This window comes from Heptranchias perlo, unplaced genomic scaffold (genome assembly GCF_035084215.1).
Source record: "Heptranchias perlo isolate sHepPer1 unplaced genomic scaffold, sHepPer1.hap1 HAP1_SCAFFOLD_64, whole genome shotgun sequence".
In the NCBI taxonomy this organism is placed as follows: Eukaryota; Metazoa; Chordata; class Chondrichthyes; order Hexanchiformes; family Hexanchidae; genus Heptranchias; species Heptranchias perlo.
In genome coordinates, this window is record NW_027139666.1 from 2,940,472 (window position 1) to 2,963,253 (window position 22,782).

Here is a 22,782-nt window from a genome sequence, read left to right on the forward strand (position 1 = left end):
CCGTTCTATCTGGCTGCTGTGCTCGAGTATCTGACGGCTGAAATCCTCGAGCTGGCCGCCAACGTAGCCCGGGACAACAAGAAGACCCGCATCATTCCCAGACAGCTGCAGCTGGCCATCCGCAACGACGAGGAGCTCAACAAGCTGCTGGGACGGGTGACCATCGCTCAGGGTGTCGCCAGATATCCAGGCCGTGCTGCTGCCGAAGAAAACCAGCATTGTCAGCTCCAAGAGCAAGTAAAGCGGCAAGGATTTAATCTGATAACCCAAAGGACAGGACCAACCTTATTGAAGACTTTGAAGAAGGAACAGAAAGTGAATAAAAGTTTAAAGCAGTAGATTGAATATATTTGGATTTTCCGAAGGCCTTCGATAAGTTACCGCATTGTACACTCATGGCTAAGTTCAGAGCACGTGGAGTCAGGGGACAGGTGGTGGAATGGATAGTCAGCTGGCGACAAAGCAGAAAACCGAGAATAGAGGTTAAGGGTCGCTACTCAGACTGGCAAAAGGTGGGAAGTGATGTTCCAGTTGCTGGGAGCACTGTTCTTCACAATTTACATTAACAATTTGGATACGGGAATCGGAAGTACAATTCAAAATGTGTGGACGACTCCAAATTGAGGGGATGTATTTAATACAAAGGAAGAATGTAGCAAATTGCAAGAGGACATTAATAAACTTGCAGAATGAAGAATAAGGAGGTCACACACTGCTTGGATAATAGGAGTCTAAGCGGGATAGAGGAGCAAAGGGATCTTGGGGTACAGATATAAAAATTACAAGAAGTAGCGACGCAGCTCAATAAGGTCATAAAAGACAAATCAAACACTAAGATTCATTTCGAGAGGGATAGATTTGAAAACAAAGAAGTTATGTTAAAATTGTATGGGACCTTGGTTAGACCACACTTGAAGTATTGTGCACAGTTCTGGTCTCCATGTTATAGAAAGGACGGAGAGGGATTGGAGAAGGTGCAAAAAAGATTCACAAAGGTGATACCAGAAATGAGAGGATATTCTTATCAGGAAATGTTGAACAGGCTGGGGCTCATTTCACTAGAAAAGAGAAGGCTGAGGGTTGACCTGATAGAAGTCCACAGGATAATGATCAGGTTTGAAAGGGGAGACGCAGGGAAAATGATTCCACTTGTTGGGAGTCCAAAACTTCAGGTAATAAATATAAAATAATCGCTAATAAATCCAATAGGGAATTCACGAGAAACTGCTTTACCCAAAGATTGGGAAGAATGTGGAACTCGCTACCCAAGGAGTCGTTGAGGAAAATAACATAGGGGCATTTAAGGGGAAGATAGAGAAGGACATGAGGGAGAAAGGAATAGAAGGGTATTGTGATAGAGTTAGATGAAGTAAGGAAGGAGGAGGCTCACGTGGAGCATGAACACCGTCACAGACCAATTAGGACGACTGTCCAGTTTCTGTGCCTTGGTTTCGATGTAACTCGATGTAAAGGCTCATGTTCAGATCCACCCACTGAATGTGTAAAAAGACTGGTTACTGACTGAGGGAGACGCTGATATCATGCGACCAGTGTTCCTTTGAGCTGCTTTTGTCTCGGTGCAGACGAGATGGGGTATTAATGGGACTGGAGTCGGGGCACCGACCACAGTCCGGTACTTTAAACGGTGACCTATGGACCCCCGCCCACACATCACCAGATTGCTTGTATTTATTTAAAATAGTTGCCATGCTGGGCTCGTAAAGCATCTCCAGTACTGTTCGACTAACCTTTCTACATCTGTGGGATTCAGCGCTTCGCTCCGTTTCTGTTATATTTTGTTGGATTATTTAAATAACGCATCAAACTCACTGGGGAATCACTGAAATGTAAATCTGTACAGAAACAAATGACAGTGAATTACCTGGTGCCCAGGAGATCAGAAACATTACTCGCCTTTCGTCTTGTTAACTTGTCAACCGTGTTTAGAGTCCAACTACCCGCGTTGCTTCCATGTAAGGGATTAAACAGAGAGGGCGGGAGTGGAGGAGAAGGAGTGATAGACAGAGCAGAGAGCGGCCTCTGATCTTCCAGCTCCACCTCCAGCTTTCTCCACCCGCCAATTTCAAACCGTTTATCGATAATAGAACCGAAACACAGCGCTCTGTACAAACCCTTACAGACTCGGACTTCATCTTCAAGGATTTCCAGAAACCCGGAGCTTTTAAATAAGCCCCGTTACAATTAACAGTCAGTAATATTCCTGCCTAAATACAGTCCCTTCTATAACAAGTCAACCCACCGCCTTCCATTTCAGTCCCAGTCTCCCCCGATTCTATCTCCCCACACATCCCATCCCGGAAGGGTTAAGCAGTTTACAAACACTTTATTCCAGCTGATTTCGAGAATCTCATGTGTTGGGGTTTGAGTTGTGACGCGAAGTTTCTCCGCTAGTGGTACCGTCTCACCGAGACTCTCACCCTGAATCTTTGAAAAAGAAATGACCATGAACTGGGACTGAAGCCGAATGCATCCCCGGTTACACTGCGGCCCGGCCCGGACAACCCATTCTCTCTGTTTGATGTCAGACAGTATCCCACCTTCATGTCCAGCACAACAGAGAGACAAACACACACTGACAGTCGTACACTTCCTATCAGTGTGTTCATATCAAGCTCAATAACAGCATCCCACATTCATATACAGCACCAGAGAGAGACAGAGAGAGGGAGACAGGGAGACAGACACGGTGAGAGAGAACACGGAGAGACAAAGTGCCACAGTATCAGTTGCAGACTAACCTGTAAAGTTTCGTTTTATCCAGAAAGATCCCATTGGAGAGACAAAAGATGCATTCTCATCTCTCACTGATATTGCACCAGAGGCAGACACACTATTAATCCCACACTCAGTTCAGAGAGTGACAAAAACAATGGGCCACATTTAACCCTCTCTTGCCTGTTGTACTTTATTCTGTTTTGCAGCTCAGGGACGTTCAGTATTACTCTCAGTAATCGAGAGTTGCATTCTGATTAAATTAATCTGGGACCAGTGCTGTCAGATATTAATCCTACACGATCCCAACAAACACATCGACTCACTCTTTCCTCCTTTTTTCTCCAGGATTGGTTTGAGAAATCCTCCCCCCGCCCCAGTTTCTTCCTCACGCTTCAGTTTTATCAGTAAAGAGTGCAAGAATTAATCAAAGCCATTTATCACCCGCCCACTTTATCTATGAAAGGCTCTTTACCATCAAAAGATACCGAGAGAAACAGCAGGGATGGAAACATCCAGTTTAATAGTTCGAGATTGTAAAGTCAGTCTGGATTCCAGCGTGAGGCACTGGTGGAATCCCATCTCTTTCCCATTCTGGTGCCTGTTCCTGCACTGCCTGTGGACCCCATTCCCTCTGACCTTTCCCCCAGCCCCACTTCCTTTGCTCAGACTCTGAAAAATTCAAATTGGGGAAAGTTTCCATCGATTTGTGCATTGGGAATTAAACCAGATATCTGCGCATGCGCGGCTCAGCCTCGCCCCCAGGGCTGGTTGTTGGTGAGCAGAAGAGCGCATGCGCGTTCCCTCCCCCAGCTCGGCCTGTGGGCGCCATTCACTCAGTGAGCGGAAGAAGATCGTTCAAAACAGCCGGGACTGTAGAGATCACGGCCTCCGGAGGAAGGGAGCAAAGAGCAGCCTCGTTACAGCAGCTCATCGCTTCGGGACCGTGTCCGCAGATGGGCTCAGAGATCGGCATTGAGTCCGGAGCAAGGGCAGGGGAAGTCCGGGGGCTGTTTGTAAGAGGCGGAGTGGATCAGGAACTGGTCCCGGAACATGGAGTGAGCGGGGGAAGGGAGAGGCCATTCTCGGGCTGTGTATGTACAGGGTGTATCCAGGGTAAGGGAGACAGAATGGGAAGAACCTGCTATTTCAAATCATTGCTGCTTTCTCTCCCCAAACCAGTCGTGAATGTTCCTGGTTTCGTTCCAGTCTCACCCTGTTTGTTGTTATTGGACAGTGAAGAGTGGAAACAGTGCCGGGCAGTAAGGATGCGGGGAGTTATACAAAGAGCATCTATTGCAGGCACCAGGTGAGAAGTGTGAAGGACACATTTTAAACAACGGCTGTTTGCTTTCATTTGAACGGTAAGTCCCATGGGAGAGGGGATTAGAAACCTGACCTGTACAAAGGTCCCTGCCCCATCGGGTTGTCCCATTCATGGATCAGTGCAGGGGTTGGGTTGTGTCTGGATGTCACTAAATCGTTGTAAAATTGCCCAACACACGTGGTGTGCAGAAGCTGAGTGCTGCAGTACTGCAGTGGAGTCAGACACTGACACTGTTTGTATCACTGGATTTCATTTGTGGATATTCAAAATAATCATTGACATGGATATTAATTCGAACACTTTTGTATTTTCTACCTCACTGGTTCTTGAGTTACAAGAGATAAATTTCTTCCGACAGGCAAATCCTTGAAGGACCCAGAATCAGTGTTATGTTTCCTCCACTCGAGGCACAAGGAACAGTGCAGCCAACTCCTTCTCCCACACAGTAAGTACATTATCACACACAGCGCACAGAGACACAGAGGCACAGACAGGTCATCAGTTCCACAGTCTCAGACAGTAGAAGCACTCAGTCCCACACTGATCCCAAGTTCCACCGGCACTTTTTCAATCCAACATTCAAACAGAGCAGGTGAGGCAGACGCTGTTCTATTTCCCCCGAGCTGAGTCACGTTGACAGGCAGATACAAAAATCCCAGTCGAAGTTCACACTATCAGATTGAAAGGCACTGTGTCAATCTCACAATAGGGCAACATTAGGTACGAATTAAATCACAGATCGAAATCACACATGGCACCCGATTGGAAGGTATAGAATGTATCCCAATAATGTACCCTGAGATTCCAATTGAATACTTGCCCAGAACTCACACACACATGTGAGTTTAATACACTATTCGAATGGATATTGCATGTATCATGTGATACAAATTCCATACCAGTCCAAAACTCATGTACAGTATCAGATTGAGAAATGCTGTGAGAGTGTAACCTGAGAAACAAATTAGATATCAGTTTATAATACACTCATAGTATGAGATTTATAGATACAGTATCAATTCTATTAGTGCAGACTGAGATGCACATAAAATACCATTTGAAAAGTGTCACCATATCAATTTGAAATGTACATTATCATTCACAATTGTACTTACAGAGATACAGATTTAATAGTAGTTCAAAAAGAACACAAATTATCTGATTAAAACCTACAGCGTCAAATCCTAAAGTGTACCCATATTTACCAGTTAAATAATGAGAAATATGACCTAAACATGAAGATATTAAAGCTACAATTTTGAACCCAATAATGCAATCTGAGAGAATAATTACATACAAATACAGAATGAATCTCACACTGAGATACAGTACCAGAGACTGACAGATGCAGAAGGAATCCCAAACTCACATACAATACTAGAGACTGACAGACACAGAGCGAATCCTACACTCACATATGGTACCAGAGATGACAGATACAGATTGAATCCCACACTGGCATACAGTACCAAGGACTGATAGATATCTGGTTAATTACTCACTCTCATAAAGTACTAGAGACTGACAGATAAATAATGACACCCACATTCACACAGTACCAGAGTCTGACAGATAGAGAATGAATCACACACTCACACAAAGTACCAGAGACTGACAGATAGAGAATGCATCCCACACCAACATGCAGTCTGAGAGGCTGCATATATAGAATGAATTCAACACCCACATACAAGACTGGAGACTGAAAGACATAGAATAAATCCCACACTCACAGTATCAGAGACTGCATATATGGAATAAATCACAAACTCACACACACTACTGACAAGATACAGAATGAATCTCACACTCACACACTGTTCCAGAGACTGGGAGATACAAAATGAATCACACATTAGTGCAGGCTGAGTAACACATTACTTACCAGTCCAAGAAGTATCAGATTGAAAGAAACAGTATCAATTCCATTCGTGCAGACTGATCTACACATTATAAACCACGACAAAAAACTGATGCAAATTCACTCTGAAATATACAGTATTCCATTCATGCAGACTAAGCTACACGTCATATACAAGTTCAAAAATGTCACTTTATCAGTTTGGAAGATAAACTAATGCACAATTGTGTTCACATCGATACAGATTTAATAGTATTCTCAAAAGTGCACACATTCTCTGACTATATTCTACAGAATTTCATTATCAGCCAATTAAACACTGGGAAAAATATGCATACATTGAGGTATTAAAGATACAGATTTGAACACCATACTGTAAATGGAGATACAAATTACATAGAGATAAAGAATGAATCTCACACTCAGATAGAGGGCCAGAGACTGACAACCTGAAGGAAAGCAGCGCTCACACAATGTAACAGTGACTGACAGATACAGAATGAATCCTACATTCACACACAGTACAAGGGACTGACAGATATAGAATGAATCACATACTTCCAAAGTACCAGAGCCTGACAGATACAGAATGAATCACACATTCACAGACAGTACTTGGGACTGACAGATACAGAATGAATCTCACAGTCACACACATTAATGCAGTCTGAGTTACACAATACTTATCAGTCCAAAAATCTCACAGTGTCAGATTGAAAGATACATTATCAATTGCATTAGTGCAGACTGATCTACACATTATAAACCACTACAAAAAACTGATACGGATTCAGACTGAAATACACTGTGTTCCATTCATGCAGACTGAGCTCCACATGATATAAAAGTTCAAAAATGTCACCATATCATTTTGGTAGATAAACTAATTCACAATTGTTTTCCCATCGATACAGATTTAATTGAAGTCCAAAAAGTGCCCACATTCTCTGATTATAACCTACATTACATTTTAAAATGTATCATTATCTACCAATTAAACACTGGGAAAAAATATTGATACATTGAGGGATTAAAGATAGTTTTGACCACCATAGTGTAAACGGAGATGCAAATTACATACAGATAAAGAATGAATCTCACACTCAGATAGAGGGCCAGATACTGAGATGCAGATTGAAACCAACACTCAAACAATGTAACATTGACTGACAGATACCGAATGAATCCGACACTCACACACAGCACAAGGGACTGACAGACATGGAATGAATCACACACTCCCACAGTACCAGAGGCTGACAAATAGAATGAAACCCACACTCGCACAATATACCAGTGATTGACAGATACAGAATGAATCCTACACTCACACAACGTAACAGTGACTGACAGATACCGAATGAATCCGACACTCGCACACAGTACAAGGGACTGACAGACATAGAATGAATCACACACTTCCACAGTACCAGAGACTGAAAAACAGAATGAAACCCACACTCGCACACTGTAGCACGGACTGACGGAGACAACATTCATATCACTCACAAACAGTACTAGAAATTGATAGATGCAGAATGAATTACTCCCTCACATATATCGCCTGACACTGAGGGGAACAGAATGAAACCCTCATTCACACACAATACCAGGGTCTAACAGATATTGAATGAATCCCACACTCACAGACTGTACCAGAGACTGACAGATACAGAATGAATCCCACACTCACACACAGTACCAGGGACTGACAGATACAGAATGATTCCCACACTCACATTCAGTACCAGGGACTGACAGATACAGAATGAATCCCACACTCACATTCAGTACCAGGGACTGACATACACAGAATGAATCTCATACTCACATGCAATACCAGAGACTGATCGATACAGAATGAAACCCACACTCACACACAGCACCAGAGACTGACAGATACAGAATGAATCCCACATTCACACACAGTACCAGAGACTGACAGATACAGAATGAATCCCACATTCACATACAGCACCAGAGACTGACAGATACAAAATTAAGCTCACTCACACCCAGTACCAGAAACTGACAGGAACACAATGAATCCCACACTCACAGACAGTACTCACAGACATTATTGCAGATCTGAGCTACACATTACATACCAGTCCAATAATTTCACCATGAACAGATTGAAAGGTACATTATCATTCACATATGAGTTTAGAGATTAAGATGAAACACTACTCCAAAACCCACACACTATGTTTGATTAAAGAAAATCGAAAAATATATCCATATTTACAAATTAAATACTTGACGAAAAACTGCATATACTTTAAAGTATTAAAGATACAGTTTCAAGTAAAATACTAGGAACTGAAATAAGAATACAGAGTGAATCCAGATTTGCACTTTGTCTCAGGGACTGAATTACAGAATGAATGCCACACTGAGATAAAGTAGCTGAGAATGGCAGATGCAGAATGAATCCCACACTCACAGATAGCACAAGAGACTGACAGTAACAGAGTTAATTCCACACTTATGCACAGTACCTGAGACTGGCAGATACAGAATTAATCCCTCTCTCATATACAGTGAAAGAGACTGGCAGATACAGAACGATCCTAAACTCATATGTAGTGCCAGAGACTGAGAGATACAGAATAAATACCATGCTCATACTCAGTACCAGAGAATGACAGATGCAGAATGAATCCCACACACACAGTATCAGAGATTGACAGATACAGATGAAATCCCGCTCTCATGCACAGTACAAGAGACTGACCTCTACTGGACGTAGGCGAGAACTGTGAAAGAGCGGAAAACAAATTCACATTATCTGTCGTGGTTGCAGAAACAGGACAATGTGCAATGTGAGGAAAGTTTCTGTCTGTCACTTCTACTCTCGTAATTTTGCACGTTTTGTGATTGCAAAATGAAGACAATTGATTCAAAATAAAGTTTTTGTTTCACTCATTCGATAGTTGTGAATTTACCCCGTTATTTTTCACTTACATTGCGCAGTATTTCTCTCTGATTTCTCAGGACACGATTTACATTGCTCCTCTACCCCATTTAAAATCATATTTTCCAAGCAGTATGTGGCCTCCTTTATTCCCCCTAACAAAATGCACCAGCTCACAACTTTCTATATTGAAATTCAATACACATTTACACGGCCGTTCTGCAAGTATATTTTGTCGAAGTATTGGCTATAATCCCAAAATCAATTACAAGAATTTAACACAGCATTAAAGCCAATGCTTGGTCTAACAAAATGTATTTGCATCTCGTCTCCATTCCCAGTTTTTCTAAATCACACCCGTGCAAAATATTGTGAAGAATGAGTTTATCTTCTGTCCCTCTCTCATCGGCAAACTTCATTGACCCGGGGTTTGGGGACATCTACTGGCCGGAAGCAGAACTGCAACAGTTCGGAACAAATTGCTGAAACCGGACAATGTGCAGTGTGAGCGTGTTTGTGATTGGTGGCAGGTTCTAAATCTGATTGGTTTCTTCAGGTATCCAATCAGAGAGTTACAGTGAATAATTATTGCGACATCACTCTCAGTGACCCAATCACAATCATTGCCTTCCCCCATCCCTCATTACCATAGGGTTGTGGGGCTGCCTATTTAATCCGAGCTCGGTGCGGATTTGGGTCATTTCTGGGTCTGAAATTGAGTTTGAAAATGCCTGAGGACAAGAAAGCAGCTCCCAAGAAGGGCGCCAAGAAAACCTTGAGTAAAGCACCAGCCAAGGGCGGCAAGAAGCGGAGAAAGTCGAGGAAGGAGAGTTACTCCATCTATATCTACAAAGTGATGAAGCAGGTTCACCCCGACACCGGCATCTCCTCCAAGGCCATGGGCATCATGAACTCCTTTGTGAACGATATTTTCGAGCGCATCGCGGGTGAGGCTTCCCGCCTGGCCCATTACAACAAGCGGGCGACCATCAGCTCCCGGGAGATCCAGACCGCCGTGCGCCTGCTGCTGCCCGGGGAACTGGCCAAGCACGCTGTGTCGGAAGGGACAAAGGCGGTGACCAAGTACACCAGCTCCAAGTAAAACTCCACAATGTACTGAAAAAAAACCACAACGGCTCTTTTAAGAGCCACCCACAACCTCTCTGAAAGAGCTGCATTTCCTATATAATTGCTTAGTATCTTTTAATACCGCGATATTATTCCAATCCAAAACTGATACTGTAACTGCACCGTTGAAATTTCTGACCCATAAACTGAACGCGAGTTTCTGATCCGCTCCTTCCCATTCGTTTTGTTCTTAAAGCGTTACTATTCCAGCCACGAACACACCCTGAATGACCCCGGGAGCAATTCCATTATCTCTATGAATTCAATCTCAGAAATTTTTAATGTCTGAGGTGAAACTCCCCATATTAAAAGCAAACGCACCCCTTGCAGAAACACAGCGGAATAGGGGCAGAATGAGAATTCCGTCCGGGTCCCTCGTTTCATAGAAGCACTCCCGGCTCTGTGAGAAGGGAACAAACTATAACGTGTCACTTTCAGAAAGACTGAATTGAAACGTGTCACTTCACGGAATGCTGTGAATGGGGCTTTAGTCCCGTCCGGTACAGTTTGTAAGCGATAATAGAATGAGCCATAAATTAAAGCAGATTTTAAAACAGCGCCAGCGATTGGTGACGGGTAGCGCTGAATAAGACAAGATAAATTGAACGGGTTTAAAATCTTGTGCTCAGGGCGACATTGATCTAAATCCGGTCCTTTACGACACTGGCGGGTTTTTTGAAATTCATAAAATTCCTGATCTGTCCGTTGAGGCCGTTAAATCCCGCCCTCATCTAATTTCCAGCTATCTGATTGGTTATTGAAATAGGCAAATGAGGTGTAATAATGCCCAACCAATCAGATGATCTTTCAGTCAATAAAAAGGGTTAATACAGCCGTCATTCTTCATTCTTTGTGAAAGTGTTTGTGAGATTGTGGAAATGTCTGGAAGAGGAAAAACCGGCGGTAAAGCTCGGGCCAAGGCCAAGTCTCGCTCATCCCGGGCCGGACTGCAGTTCCCTGTGGGCCGTGTTCACAGGCACCTGCGAAAGGGGAACTACGCTGAACGTGTGGGTGCCGGAGCCCCGGTCTATCTGGCTGCTGTGCTCGAGTATCTGACGGCTGAAATCCTCGAGCTGGCCGGCAACGCGGCCCGCGACAACAAGAAGACCCGCATCATCCCCAGACACCTGCAGCTGGCCATCCGCAACGACGAGGAGCTCAACAAGCTGCTGGGACGGGTGACCATCGCTCAGGGCGGGGTGCTGCCGAATATCCAGGCCGTGCTGCTGCCGAAGAAAACCAGCAGTGTGAGCACCAAGAGCAAGTAAACCGGTCAAGATTTAATCTGGTAACCCAAAGGCTCTTTTCAGAGCCACCCACTGTATCTATGAAAGGGCTGAAGCGAGTCAGAGCTTAATTTAATAATAAATCGCTTAGTTAGAAACTAACGATATGTTGTTGAATACAAATGATCTGTTCAATACTCGCTTCTGGACAGTAGATGTCGCCAACCTGCAATAGGTTGAAATTTACAGATTGAATAGGAAATGAGGCACAAAATAATCAGTTCATTGAACTGGGAGGGTGGAATACAGAAATTACAGGTGAGTTTGATCATCGGCAACAAGAGGCACTCTATTGTGTTGCGGCCATTATAGTAAGTGTTATTTACAGTCTCATCCTCCCAGAACACTTACTCGGTCTGACTTCCAATACCCAGATTTGTCCTCCAGAAGGTGACGGATGTGTTGATTATTGTGTCAGCGATTGCTGAATCAATGAATGAAATTTGTCTATTATTGGCTGAGTGAGGGATTTATTCTCTCCCTGTCAGTCTGTTCCTGTGTCAGTGACGAGTACCGCAGTGAATGTGACACTAAGTTTTACACTGCTTCTGATTCTAGCGCTGAGCGAAAACACTTAAGTTCTATTCGTGCGAGTTACAGTGAAACAGCCTCTGTCACAATAACTGGAGAGGAAAAATAGACAAACTTTATTTGATCCAAGTCTGGTTCATTAGAGATGAAAATATTTCCAACAGTGCCAAGCTGATACTATATCGGAAATGAAAACTTGCATCTCTTGTACTTTGCACGCGTGCCCGAGCCTCTCCCTGTATCGATGTCCGAGTTAGATTGACACTGTGGGTGTAGATGCCTCACGTGAAAGTGTAGGACCGGAATCAGACCATTCTGTACCTGTTTGCCAGTAGTTTCCCTGTCCAAATGTGCCACTGGATGTGTTGATGGGTTAACAGTTATTAAACTGATCACTTACGTATTTTCTACCTCACCTGTTCTTGAGTTACATGCGATACGTTTCTTTCTACAGGCAAACCCTTGAACGAGCCAGAGTGAATGTGACGTTTCCTCCACCCGAGGCAAAGGAACAGTGCAGCCAGCGCCTTCTCACACACAGTAGGTATATTATCACTCTGAGAGCACAGAGACACAGACAGGTCATCAGTTCCACAGTCTCAGACAGCAGAAGTAGTCAGTCCCACACTGATCCCAAGTTCCAGAGACACATTTTCAATCCAACAGCCAAACAGAGGAGGTGAGGCAGACACTGTTCCATTTCTCCCGAACTCAGTCCCGCTGACAGGTAGATACAAAAATTCCAGTCCAAAGTCTCGTTTTCAGATTGTCAATTTCACAAAATGGCAATGTTAGCCGTGAATTAAATACCAGATACCCCGAGATTCAAATTGAATACGAGCCCAGAACTCTCACACACACGTGAGTTCAATACATGCCTTATTCATTCGAATAGTGCATCATTCGGATACAAATTGCAAGTCCAAAACTCATGTACAATATCAGATTGAGAAATGCTGTGACAGTATAACCTGAGAAACACATTAGATACCAGTTTATAATATACTCATGTTAAGAGATTTAATGACACAGTATCACAGACACACAAGTCCAAAAATCTGACAAAACAAAAATGAAAGATGCAGTATCAATTCATTTCGTGCAGACTGATCTGCACATTACATACCAATTCAAAAATGTCAGTTTGAAAGATACATTATCATTCACAATATTACTCAGAGATACAGATTTAATAGTTGTCCAAAAAGCACACAAATTATCTGATTAAAACCTCCAGCATCAAATCCTAAAGTGTATCCATATTGATAAAAACTATTTAAACATTAAGATATTAAAGCTACAATATTGAACACCATAATGTAATCTGAGAGAATAAATATCGACACAGAATGAATCTCACACTCAGATACAGTACAGAGACTGACATGCAGAAGGAATCCGAAACTCACATACAGTACTAGAGACTGACAGATACAGAGTGAATCCCACACTCACACACAGTACCAGAGACTGACAGATACAGAATAAATCCCTCACTCACACACAGTACCAGAGACTGACAGATACAGAATGTATCCCACATTCACACACCGTACCAGAGACTAACAAATACAGAATGCACCCCACACTCACACACAGGACAAGAGACTGACAGATTTAGATTGAATCCTACATTCAAATACAGTACCAGAGACTGACAGATACAGAATGAATCCCACACTCACACACAGTACGGGAGACGGACAGATCCAGAATGAATCCCACACTCACACACAGGCCAAGAGACTGACAGATACAGAATAAATCCCTCTCTCACACACAGTACCAGAAACTGACGAATACAGAATGTACCCCACACTCACACAGAGGACAAGAGACAGAGAGATTTAGAATTAATCCCACATTCAAATACAGTACCAGAGACTGACAGATACAGAATGAATCCCACACTCACACACAGTACCAGAGACTGACAGATACAGGATGATTCCCACACTCACACACAGTACCAGAGACTGACAGATACAGAATGAATCCCACACTCTCGCACACTACCAGAGACTGAGAGATACAGAATGAATCCCACACTCGCACACAGTACCAGAGACTGACAGATTCAGAATGAATCCGACTCACATACGGGACCAGAGACTGACAGATCTCGAATGAATCCCACACTCACACACAGTACCCGAGACTGACAGATACAGAATGAATCCCACACTCACAAACAGTACTAGAGACTGATAGATACAGAATGAATCCCACACTCACACACAGTACCAGAGACTGACAGATTCAGAATTAATCCGACTCACATACGGGACCAGAGACTGACAGATACAGAGTTGCTGCTTTGCTCGGTCATCATCCTTTGAATCTGGTGGATAAATTGAAAGAAAGTCAGTGAAACTACTCCATTTTAATGTTTGTCTCTGTAGAATTTACTGCCCAATAAAGTGAACACGGGGCCGGGGTCCGTTCAATTCCCTTTTGCTTTGCTCTCGCTCTCATTCAGATTTACACCGCCCCCGGTTTTCCCGTGAACCATCACTTTCAGGGCTATGAATCAGAATTCAGTTCCTTCCTCTTTCTCACTGTGGAGCCAATCTCTGAAATAATTAATTACTGATCTTAATATCCCGCATATTAGCAGCACGTTCCCCGCAGTGTAACAATCCAGAATGAACGATTGGAGAAAAGAATTGGCTCATTTTCAGGCTTCGTCCATGATTCCGTTTTCAGGACACACGGTTCCTGTTCAGTCCCTGCAACGGAATCAATTGATAACCTGGAGTTTGTTATTTTTACAGGTAGAAGTGAAATTTGTCCATATCAGCAATCTATGATTGGGGTTATATTCCGCAAGTTATAGACAATATATTTTTGAAACAGCGCTCGGAATCTGGGACGTGTAATACGGAATAACATTATTACAAAGAGATTTTAAGTCTTTGTCTAAAAACGACATGGCCGAGTAATTCACTTATTTCATACACTGAAATTGGCGGCCTTTTTCAAATTTTAAAAAATCGGTCAATTGTGGCCAACAATTTGCTCCGTTTTCTTATTGTCGTCTCTCCGATTGGTTCAGGAAATTAGTTTTCAAGCAAAGCAACCAATGAGAAGTAGCCTCAGTTTAGAGCGGGCTTTGCCAGTTGGGCCTGTGGTAATTCCAGGTCCCCAATGACTGAGCTCAAACGGTTCAATTTCACAAACCCTCTCAGTATCAGTGTCAGAAACAACCGTCAGAGGGAAAATCCATATCACAAGCTGGGCCCTTATCACAGCGGCTCAGCTCAACCTGTTCTCCCTTGGAAACCCCCGGTCCCACATCACAACATCTGACTGATAAATAGAACCAAAACAGAGCGAATGGAGTGAAGGAGCATTTCAGCGAGGGGGGGGAATTCAGCTCCGGGTAAACTCACTTGTAACGTTCCCTGGACAATTCAGTGCACTCAATAAGGGAAGGTTCCCTCTCAGTAACCGGTGCAGCTCGCCGCCGATCCCAGCTCACCGTACTGTGTGTCACAGAAAACTCTTTAATTATAAAACTATTCCCTAGCCCAATATAACCCCGCACCAGTTCCCAGGTCAGTGCTCTCTCTGTGAGGCGGTGGGTGGCTCTTAGAAGAGCCTTTGTTTTGTGTCCGGTTAGAAAGGGTCGAGTCGTTCAGCCGCCGAATCCATAGAGAGTGCGGCCCTGCCGTTTCAGAGCGTACACCACATCCATGGCAGTGACCGTCTTGCGCTTGGCGTGTTCAGTGTAGGTGACCGCGTCCCTGATCACATTCTCCAGGAAAACCTTCAGCACCCCGCGGGTTTCCTCGTAGATCAGACCCGAGATCCGCTTGACACCGCCACGGCGAGCCAGGCGGCGGATGGCTGGTTTGGTGATCCCCTGGATGTTATCACGAAGCACTTTCCGGTGCCTCTTGGCTCCGCCTTTGCCCAGTCCTTTGCCTCCTTTACCTCTGCCAGACATGATGATTCTTCACTCAGTTCGCTGCTGAATGAAAGACTCTCGCCTTTCTTCTGTATTTATAAAGCTCGCCCCGACCTGGTTGAGAAAGGCACATTATCGGAGAGGCCGGGGAAGAGTGTTTGAATGAAAGACAGAGCATGAAGTGCGGGAGAGGAGGAGACTGGCTCAGAATGACGGACAAGCGGACGTGCAACTTCAAGCTCCGCCTCCAGGAATTAGTTACCGTCCTTTATAAAATTTTCACCAGCATCAAATAGGAAATACAAATTCAGACACAATCTTTACAGACTCCGGCATGATATTCAAGGGTTTCCAGAAAAAAAGGCGGAATATATAATTTAAATTCAATAAATGAAGCACACTACAGTTCCAACACAATCACTATCATAATAAAATCAATCAATGCCGCTACGGAACCGTTGGAAGAGGGATAGTTTTAGTTTCAGATTTGTAGCTGACAGGAGGCGCCCAATAGTTTAATAAACATCAATCGGTGTGGAAGGCAATCTGTACCTTTCCGTGCTTGGGTCAGTATGGGACTGGATAGAATCAGGCACTGGGATGAATGGAGAATGATCCTGTGTGGGGACTGGATAGATTCAGGTCCTGGGATGGACAGAGACAGTTCCTGTGTGGGTACAATGCGTTTATTAGAGCTGAAGTCATTGGGAACTGGACAGAATCAGGGAATGGAATGGACAGACCCAGGTCCTGTGTGGGGACTGGATAGATTCAGGGACCGGGATGGACAGAGACAGTTCCTGTGTGGGGACTGGATAGATTCAGGGACCGGGATGGACAGAGACAGTTCCTGTGTGGGTAAAATGAGTTTAATTAGAGCTGAGGTCATTGAGGACTGGATAGATTCAGGGACCGGGATGGATGGAGATTGGTCATGTGTGGCTATTATGAATTGAATTAGAGCTGGAGTCAGTGTGAAATTGGATAGATTCAGGGACCGGGATGGACATACCCAGGTCCTGTGTGGGGACTGGATAGATTCAGTGGTCGGGATGGACAGACGCAGATCCTATGTGGGGACTGGATAGATTCAGTGGTCGGGACGGACAGACCCAGGTCCTGTTTGGGGACTGGATCGATTCAGGGACCGGGATGGACAGAGACTTCTCCCTGGCCACTGTGTGAGCCGGAATATGACCGTTCGCAACCTTTGTGTCCTATCTGACCCTGAGATGAGCATCCGACCACATATCCGCTCCATCACCAAGACCTAATTCCACCTTTGAAACATCGCGCGTCTCCGCCCCTGCCTCAGCTGATCTGGTGCTGAAACCCTCATCCATTCCCTTGTTACCTCCAGACTTTGCTATTCCAATGCTCTCCTGGTCAGCCTCCGATCTTCCACCCTCTGTAAACATGAACTCCTCCAAATCTCCGTTGCCCTATTCGGCTCCCACCAACTCCCGTTCACCTGTCACCCATGTGCTCGGTGAGTTACATTGGCTCCCATTCCTTTAACCTTTATAGTGATGTAATATATCAACGTGGACCGGGGTCAACTGTGATCAATAGGTCAGTCTCTTCAGACAGTAAACAGCCCTTTCTCGGATACAGTGGGTGGCTCTGAAAAGAGCCTTTGGGTTTATCAGATTAAATCTTGGCCGATTTACTTGCTCTTGGAGCTCACATTGCTGGTTTTCTTCGGCAGCAGCACGGCCTGGATATTCGGCAGCACCCCGCCCTGAGCGATGGTCACCCGTCCCAGCAGCTTGTTGAGCTCCTCGTCGTTGCGGATGGCCAGCTGCAGGTGTCTGGGGATGATACGGGTCTTCTTATTGTCGCGGGCCGCGTTGCCGGCCAGCTCGAGGATTTCAGCCGTCAGATACTCGAGCACAGCAGCCAGATAGACCGGGGCTCCTGCACCCACACGTTCAGCATAGTTCCCCTTTCGCAGGAGCCTGTGAACACGACCCACAGGGAACTGCAGTCCGGCCCGGGATGAGCGAGACTTGGCCTTGGCCCGAGCTTTCCCGCCGGTTTTTCCTCTTCCAGACATTTGCACAATCTGACAAACACTTTCACAAAGAATGAATAAATCCTCCCGCACTCGCCCTTCTTATACCTTCTGGAGGTATAAAGTGGGGGCACTTGTAATTGGTCAATCTGTTGTCAATCTCTTTGGTTTAGCGAACAGCCCAATCAGAGAGCTGTTTTATTCGCCAATCAATAGCCGGCAATGAGAAAAGGGCGGAAAATACCGAACTGAACCGTTTTTTTTGAAATTTGAAAAGCCCGCCAAAATATTTGTAACACAAGAAGCGGATTTAGTAAATAATGTCGCCTTGAGACAAAGATTAAAAAATCTCTCTCCTTTTACTCTGTTATTCCACATTTCCCGTCACAACTTCCAGAATCTTTTACAATACGTTTAAAATCCGGCTCCCTTCATCGTTCGCTTTCAATCCGGCGGGAATGAAGTCCCATTTTGAAACGGGGCAGATTCCAGCTCAATCTTTGTAAAAGTAACAAACCACAGATTGTGGATTGATACCTGTTCACAGGAGCTGCAGCGCGATCGAAACCGGAGCCGAGACTCCTGGTGTAAGAAGTCGAACAGTGACAGAGCCTTTCGACTTTTCTGTACTCGGTGTGAAGTCCCTTTCAGGGTTGCTGCATTTCAAACGATTGCGGTTCTCAAAGTGATATTCCCGAATAATGAACAAACAAACGTGAAAAGGAGAAAGAAATGAAGTCTAATCCATCGCCTAAAGACGGCTATGAAGGGGCAGACGCGGGGGAAGGGGCGGAATATGAACGGGAATGAGAGGATCAGGGACACGTTTTTGGTTATTGGAATTAAATAGAAAGCGACACATAGATTATACCTGGCAGTGATTATGAGAATCTTCCAGATTTCAAGAGAAATTAGAAAAGCACAAGAGTTATAGAGAGACAGTTAGTATCAAACTATCTACAGTAAAATGATTCCATACAGAGGGGTTGGTACAGCGTCTTCAGAGAGACTGTGGGTGGCTCTGAAAAGAGCCTTTGTGTTTAGTTTTTTTCAGTTGATTGTGGAGTTTTACTTTTAGCTGGTGTACTTGGTCACCGCCTTTGTCCCTTCCGACACGGCGTGTTTGGCCAGTTCTCCGGGCAGCAACAGGCGCACAGCGGTCTGGATCTCCCGGGAGCTGATGGTGTGGCGTTTATTATAATGGGCCAGGCGGGAAGCCTCACCCGCGATGCGCTCGAAAATATCGTTCACAAAGGAGTTCATGATGCTCATGGCCTTTGAGGAGATGCCGGTGTCGGGGTGAACCTGCTTCATCACTTTGTCGACGTAGATGGAGTAACTCTCCTTCCTCGACTTTCTCCGCTTCTTGCCGCCCTTGGCTGGTGCTTTACTCAAGGTTTTCTTGGCGCCCTTCTTGGAAGCTGCTTTCTTGTCCTAAGGCATTTCAAAACTCAATTTCAGACCCAGAAATGACGCAAATCCACTCCGAGCTCGGATTAAATAGGCAGCCCCACAGCCCTATGGTAATGAGGGATGGGGGAAGGCAATGATTGTGATTGGGTCATTGGGAGTGATAAACGTCACCTTTTCCTTTCACTCTCTGATTGGTTTCTTCAGATATCCAATCAGATTCAGTATCTGCCACCAATCACAAACACGCTCACACTGCACATTGTCCGGTTTCAGCAATTTGTTCCGAACTGTTGCAGTTCTGCTTCCGGCCAGTAGATGTCCCCAAACCCCTGACATTGAAGTTTGCAGATGAGAGAGGGACAGAAGATAAACTCATTCTTCACATTATATTGCACGAGTGGGATTCAGAGAAACTGGGAATGGAGAACATTTTGTTGGAGCAAACATTTGTTGTAATGTCGTGTGAAATGCTTGTAATTATTTAGTGGGTAGAGCCTATACTGAGGAAGAATCTAACAAAATTCAAGAAGACTTTAATAAACTTGCTGAAAGGCGGTGTAAATGGCCATTGAATTTCCATATAGCAAGTTGTGACGTGGTGCATTTTGCTCGGGGGAATAAGGAGGCCACACACTGCTTGGAAAATAAGAGTCTAAATGGGGTCGAAGAGCAAAGGGATTTAGGGGTACAGATTGACAAATCATTAAAGTAGCAACACAGGTTGATAATGTCATAGAAAACAAACACAGAGGTTTATTTCTAAAGGAACAGAATTGGAAAGGAGATAAGTTCTGTTGAACTGTAATTTAAACTGTCAAACCTTCTGTCAAACTATTAAACCTTCCCTTTCTGAAATCAGTGCTGACTATTCTTTATTATATTTTCGGTTTCTAGATGTTTATCTACTGTATCATTGAGTAAAGGATTCCATGATCATCCCCACCACCGACCTTTAGTTAACTGGTCTATCGTTCCCTGCACTTGTTCTATCTCCTTTTTTAAAATATAAGAATCACATTCGCTGTCATCCAGTCCTTTGGCACTATTGCACTTTGTGATGATTTTTTTCCTATGTGTGTAACAGTGCCTCTGCTATCTCTTCCCTTGCTTCATTTAATATGCACGGATACAATCCATCAGGACCAGTTTAACCACCCTTTCTAACTTAACTGTCTTGATATCTTTATTGACCTCTTCCTTTAATATCATGTTCACCCTGTTAATCACCCGGGTAAATAATGAGCAAAGTAATAATTCAATATTTCTGCCATTTCGCTGACGTTACCTGTGAGTTTATCTTGTGCATCCCTCAGTGGCACTCAAACTATTCTGATTTTCATTTTGTTATTTTTGTGTCTGTCGAATAATTTATTATTTCTTTTCATATTCCTTGATAATTTGATTTCGTGGTTCCTGTTTTCTTCCGTAATTGTTTTTGTGACTTCTTCCTAACCTCTTCCTATTCGCTTTTGTCATCCTTTTATTTAATATCTATGAATGAGAAATTCCACCAGCTTGTTGTGTCTGATCAGGGGCTGATGTTTGGGAAATATTTATTGTCTATGATTAAAGTACCAAAAACCCAAAGGGCGCAATTCAGTATGAAACTCCACAGAAACACTCTACTTCTCTCTCCTCGTGAAATAAGGCGCTATAATGGTGAGTATAGCTGCCTTCCAAACAGTTAATTCCAAACAGGTTTGAATCCCAGCACGCTGAATTCAGAAACACCAAGACTGGAATCAAATTTGATGATGTTCAGAGGGATAGTGTTTCCAAAACACAAACGGGTCTAACTTATATTAAAAAAATATTTTAAAAATTCATTTATTTCCTCCATAACGTTGAATTTAACTTTGTTCCTTTGTATTATTATTTCTCCTGATCTGTACAGTGGATACAGGACACAATTGCCCGGATTCAGTGAAATTAATTGATTTTCTGAAGTTTTTCCCTCTGCAGATTCAGTTCCTTATTTAAATTATGTCGGATTAACCATTCTAATCTATAGAAGGGTCATTGACCTGAACCGTTAACCCGAGCTTCCCTTCTCCACAGATGCTGCCGGACCTGCTGAGTCTTTCCAGCATTTTCGGTTTTAATTTTTTCTATGTTTTATCCCTTTCACTTTTGACGGTCATTGGAAGTTCCAGATTTGCGCTCAGTTTTTATTTGTGTTTCAGTTCGGTTTATTTGAATTAATATAAATCGTGTCCTGAGAAATCAGACAGAAATATTGAGCAATGTGGAGTGAAATATAATGGGGCAACTTTCGAATAAGCAAAACAAGAACTTTATTATGAATCAATTGTCTTCATTTTCACTGACAAAATATGAAAAAATACGAGAGCAGAAGTTACAGAGAGAAACTATTTCCTCCGATTGCACATTGTCCTGAATCTGTATCAACGACAGATGATGTGAATTTGTTCCACTCTGTTACAGTTCTCCCTTACAGCCAGTAGATGTCAGACTGTATGTGAGTTTGGGATTAATTCTCTGTCAGTTTCTGGGACTGCATGTGAGTGTGAGATTCATTCTGTGTCTGTCAGTCTCTGATACTGTGTGTGTGTATGTGTGTGTGTGGGATTTATTCTTTATCTGTCAGTCTCTGGTGCTTTATGTGAATGTAGGATTCATTCTATTCTTGTCAGTCTCTGGTACTGCGTGTGAGTGTGGGATTCATTCTGTAACTCCGTCTCTGGGACAAAGTGCAAGTCTGGATTCGGTCTTTATTCTTATTTCATGTTACAGTATATTGCTTGAAACTGTATGTTTAATTCATTAATGTATGCACAATCTTTTGTCTAGCATTAATTTGTAATTATGGATACACTTTTGGATTTTGTTTTAATCAAACAACGTGTGTGAGTTTTGGTGTAGGATTACACTTTAATCTCTGAAGACTATTGTAAATGATAATTTACATTTCATCTTTTACTGTGAAATTATTGGACTGGTATTTCTTGTGCAGCTCAGTCTGCGCTAATGGAATTGATACTGTATCTTTCAGTCTGATTCTGTGTAATATATTTAGATTAGTCTGTAAGGTGTAGCTCAGTCAGCTATAATGGAATTGATACAGTAACAGACTTAAAGATGAAGTATGAGGTTTTTGAACTGGTATGGAATGTGTAGCTCAGTCTGTACAAATCAAATTGATACTGGGGCTCAATCAGCTATAATAAGAATGATACTATATCTTTCAGTCCGATTGCGTGTGAGGTTTTTGGACCGGTATGTAATGTGTAGCTTAGTCTGCACTAATGGAATTGATGCTGTACCTTTTATTCTGCTACTGTGTGATATATTTAGACTGGTGTGTAAGGTGTAGCTCAGTTTGCACTAATGGGATTGATACTGTATCTTTCAGCATGGCCAAGAATGTGATTTTTGGACTGGTGGTTAATGTGTAGCTCAGTTTGCAGTAAAGGAATTGTTACTGTATCTTTCAGTAGGATACACTATGCAAATTTTGGACTATATATAATGTGTAGCTCAGCCTGCACTAATGCAATTGATAAAGTATCTTTCAGTCTGACACTGTATGAGATTTATGGGTTGTATGTAATTTGTAGCTCATTCAGCATTGATGGAATTGATACGTTTTCTGTCAATCTGACACTGTGATTTTTTTTGTTCTAGTATGGAATGTGTGGTTC

The 22,782-nt window shown here is 43.4% G+C and overlaps 3 protein-coding genes across 3 annotated transcripts; 2 read left to right on the forward strand and 1 right to left on the reverse strand.

Moving 5' to 3' along the window:
* Nucleotides 1–9,440: 9,440 nt before the first annotated feature.
* Nucleotides 9,441–10,195, forward strand: LOC137318026 (histone H2B 1/2-like). Its single transcript, XM_067981011.1, has one exon. It carries the CDS (start codon nt 9,566–9,568, stop codon nt 9,938–9,940), a length of 375 nt encoding a protein of 124 aa, XP_067837112.1. The 5' UTR covers nt 9,441–9,565; the 3' UTR covers nt 9,941–10,195.
* A 649-nt stretch (nt 10,196–10,844) lies between these two features.
* On the forward strand, nt 10,845–11,234 carry LOC137317980 (histone H2A.J-like). The gene has a single exon (XM_067980969.1). It carries the CDS (start codon nt 10,845–10,847, stop codon nt 11,232–11,234), a length of 390 nt encoding a protein of 129 aa, XP_067837070.1.
* Nucleotides 11,235–17,359: 6,125 nt separating this feature from the next.
* Nucleotides 17,360–17,749, reverse strand: LOC137317921 (histone H2A-like). Its single transcript, XM_067980919.1, has one exon. It carries the CDS (start codon nt 17,747–17,749, stop codon nt 17,360–17,362), a length of 390 nt encoding a protein of 129 aa, XP_067837020.1.
* Nucleotides 17,750–22,782: the final 5,033 nt, after the last annotated feature.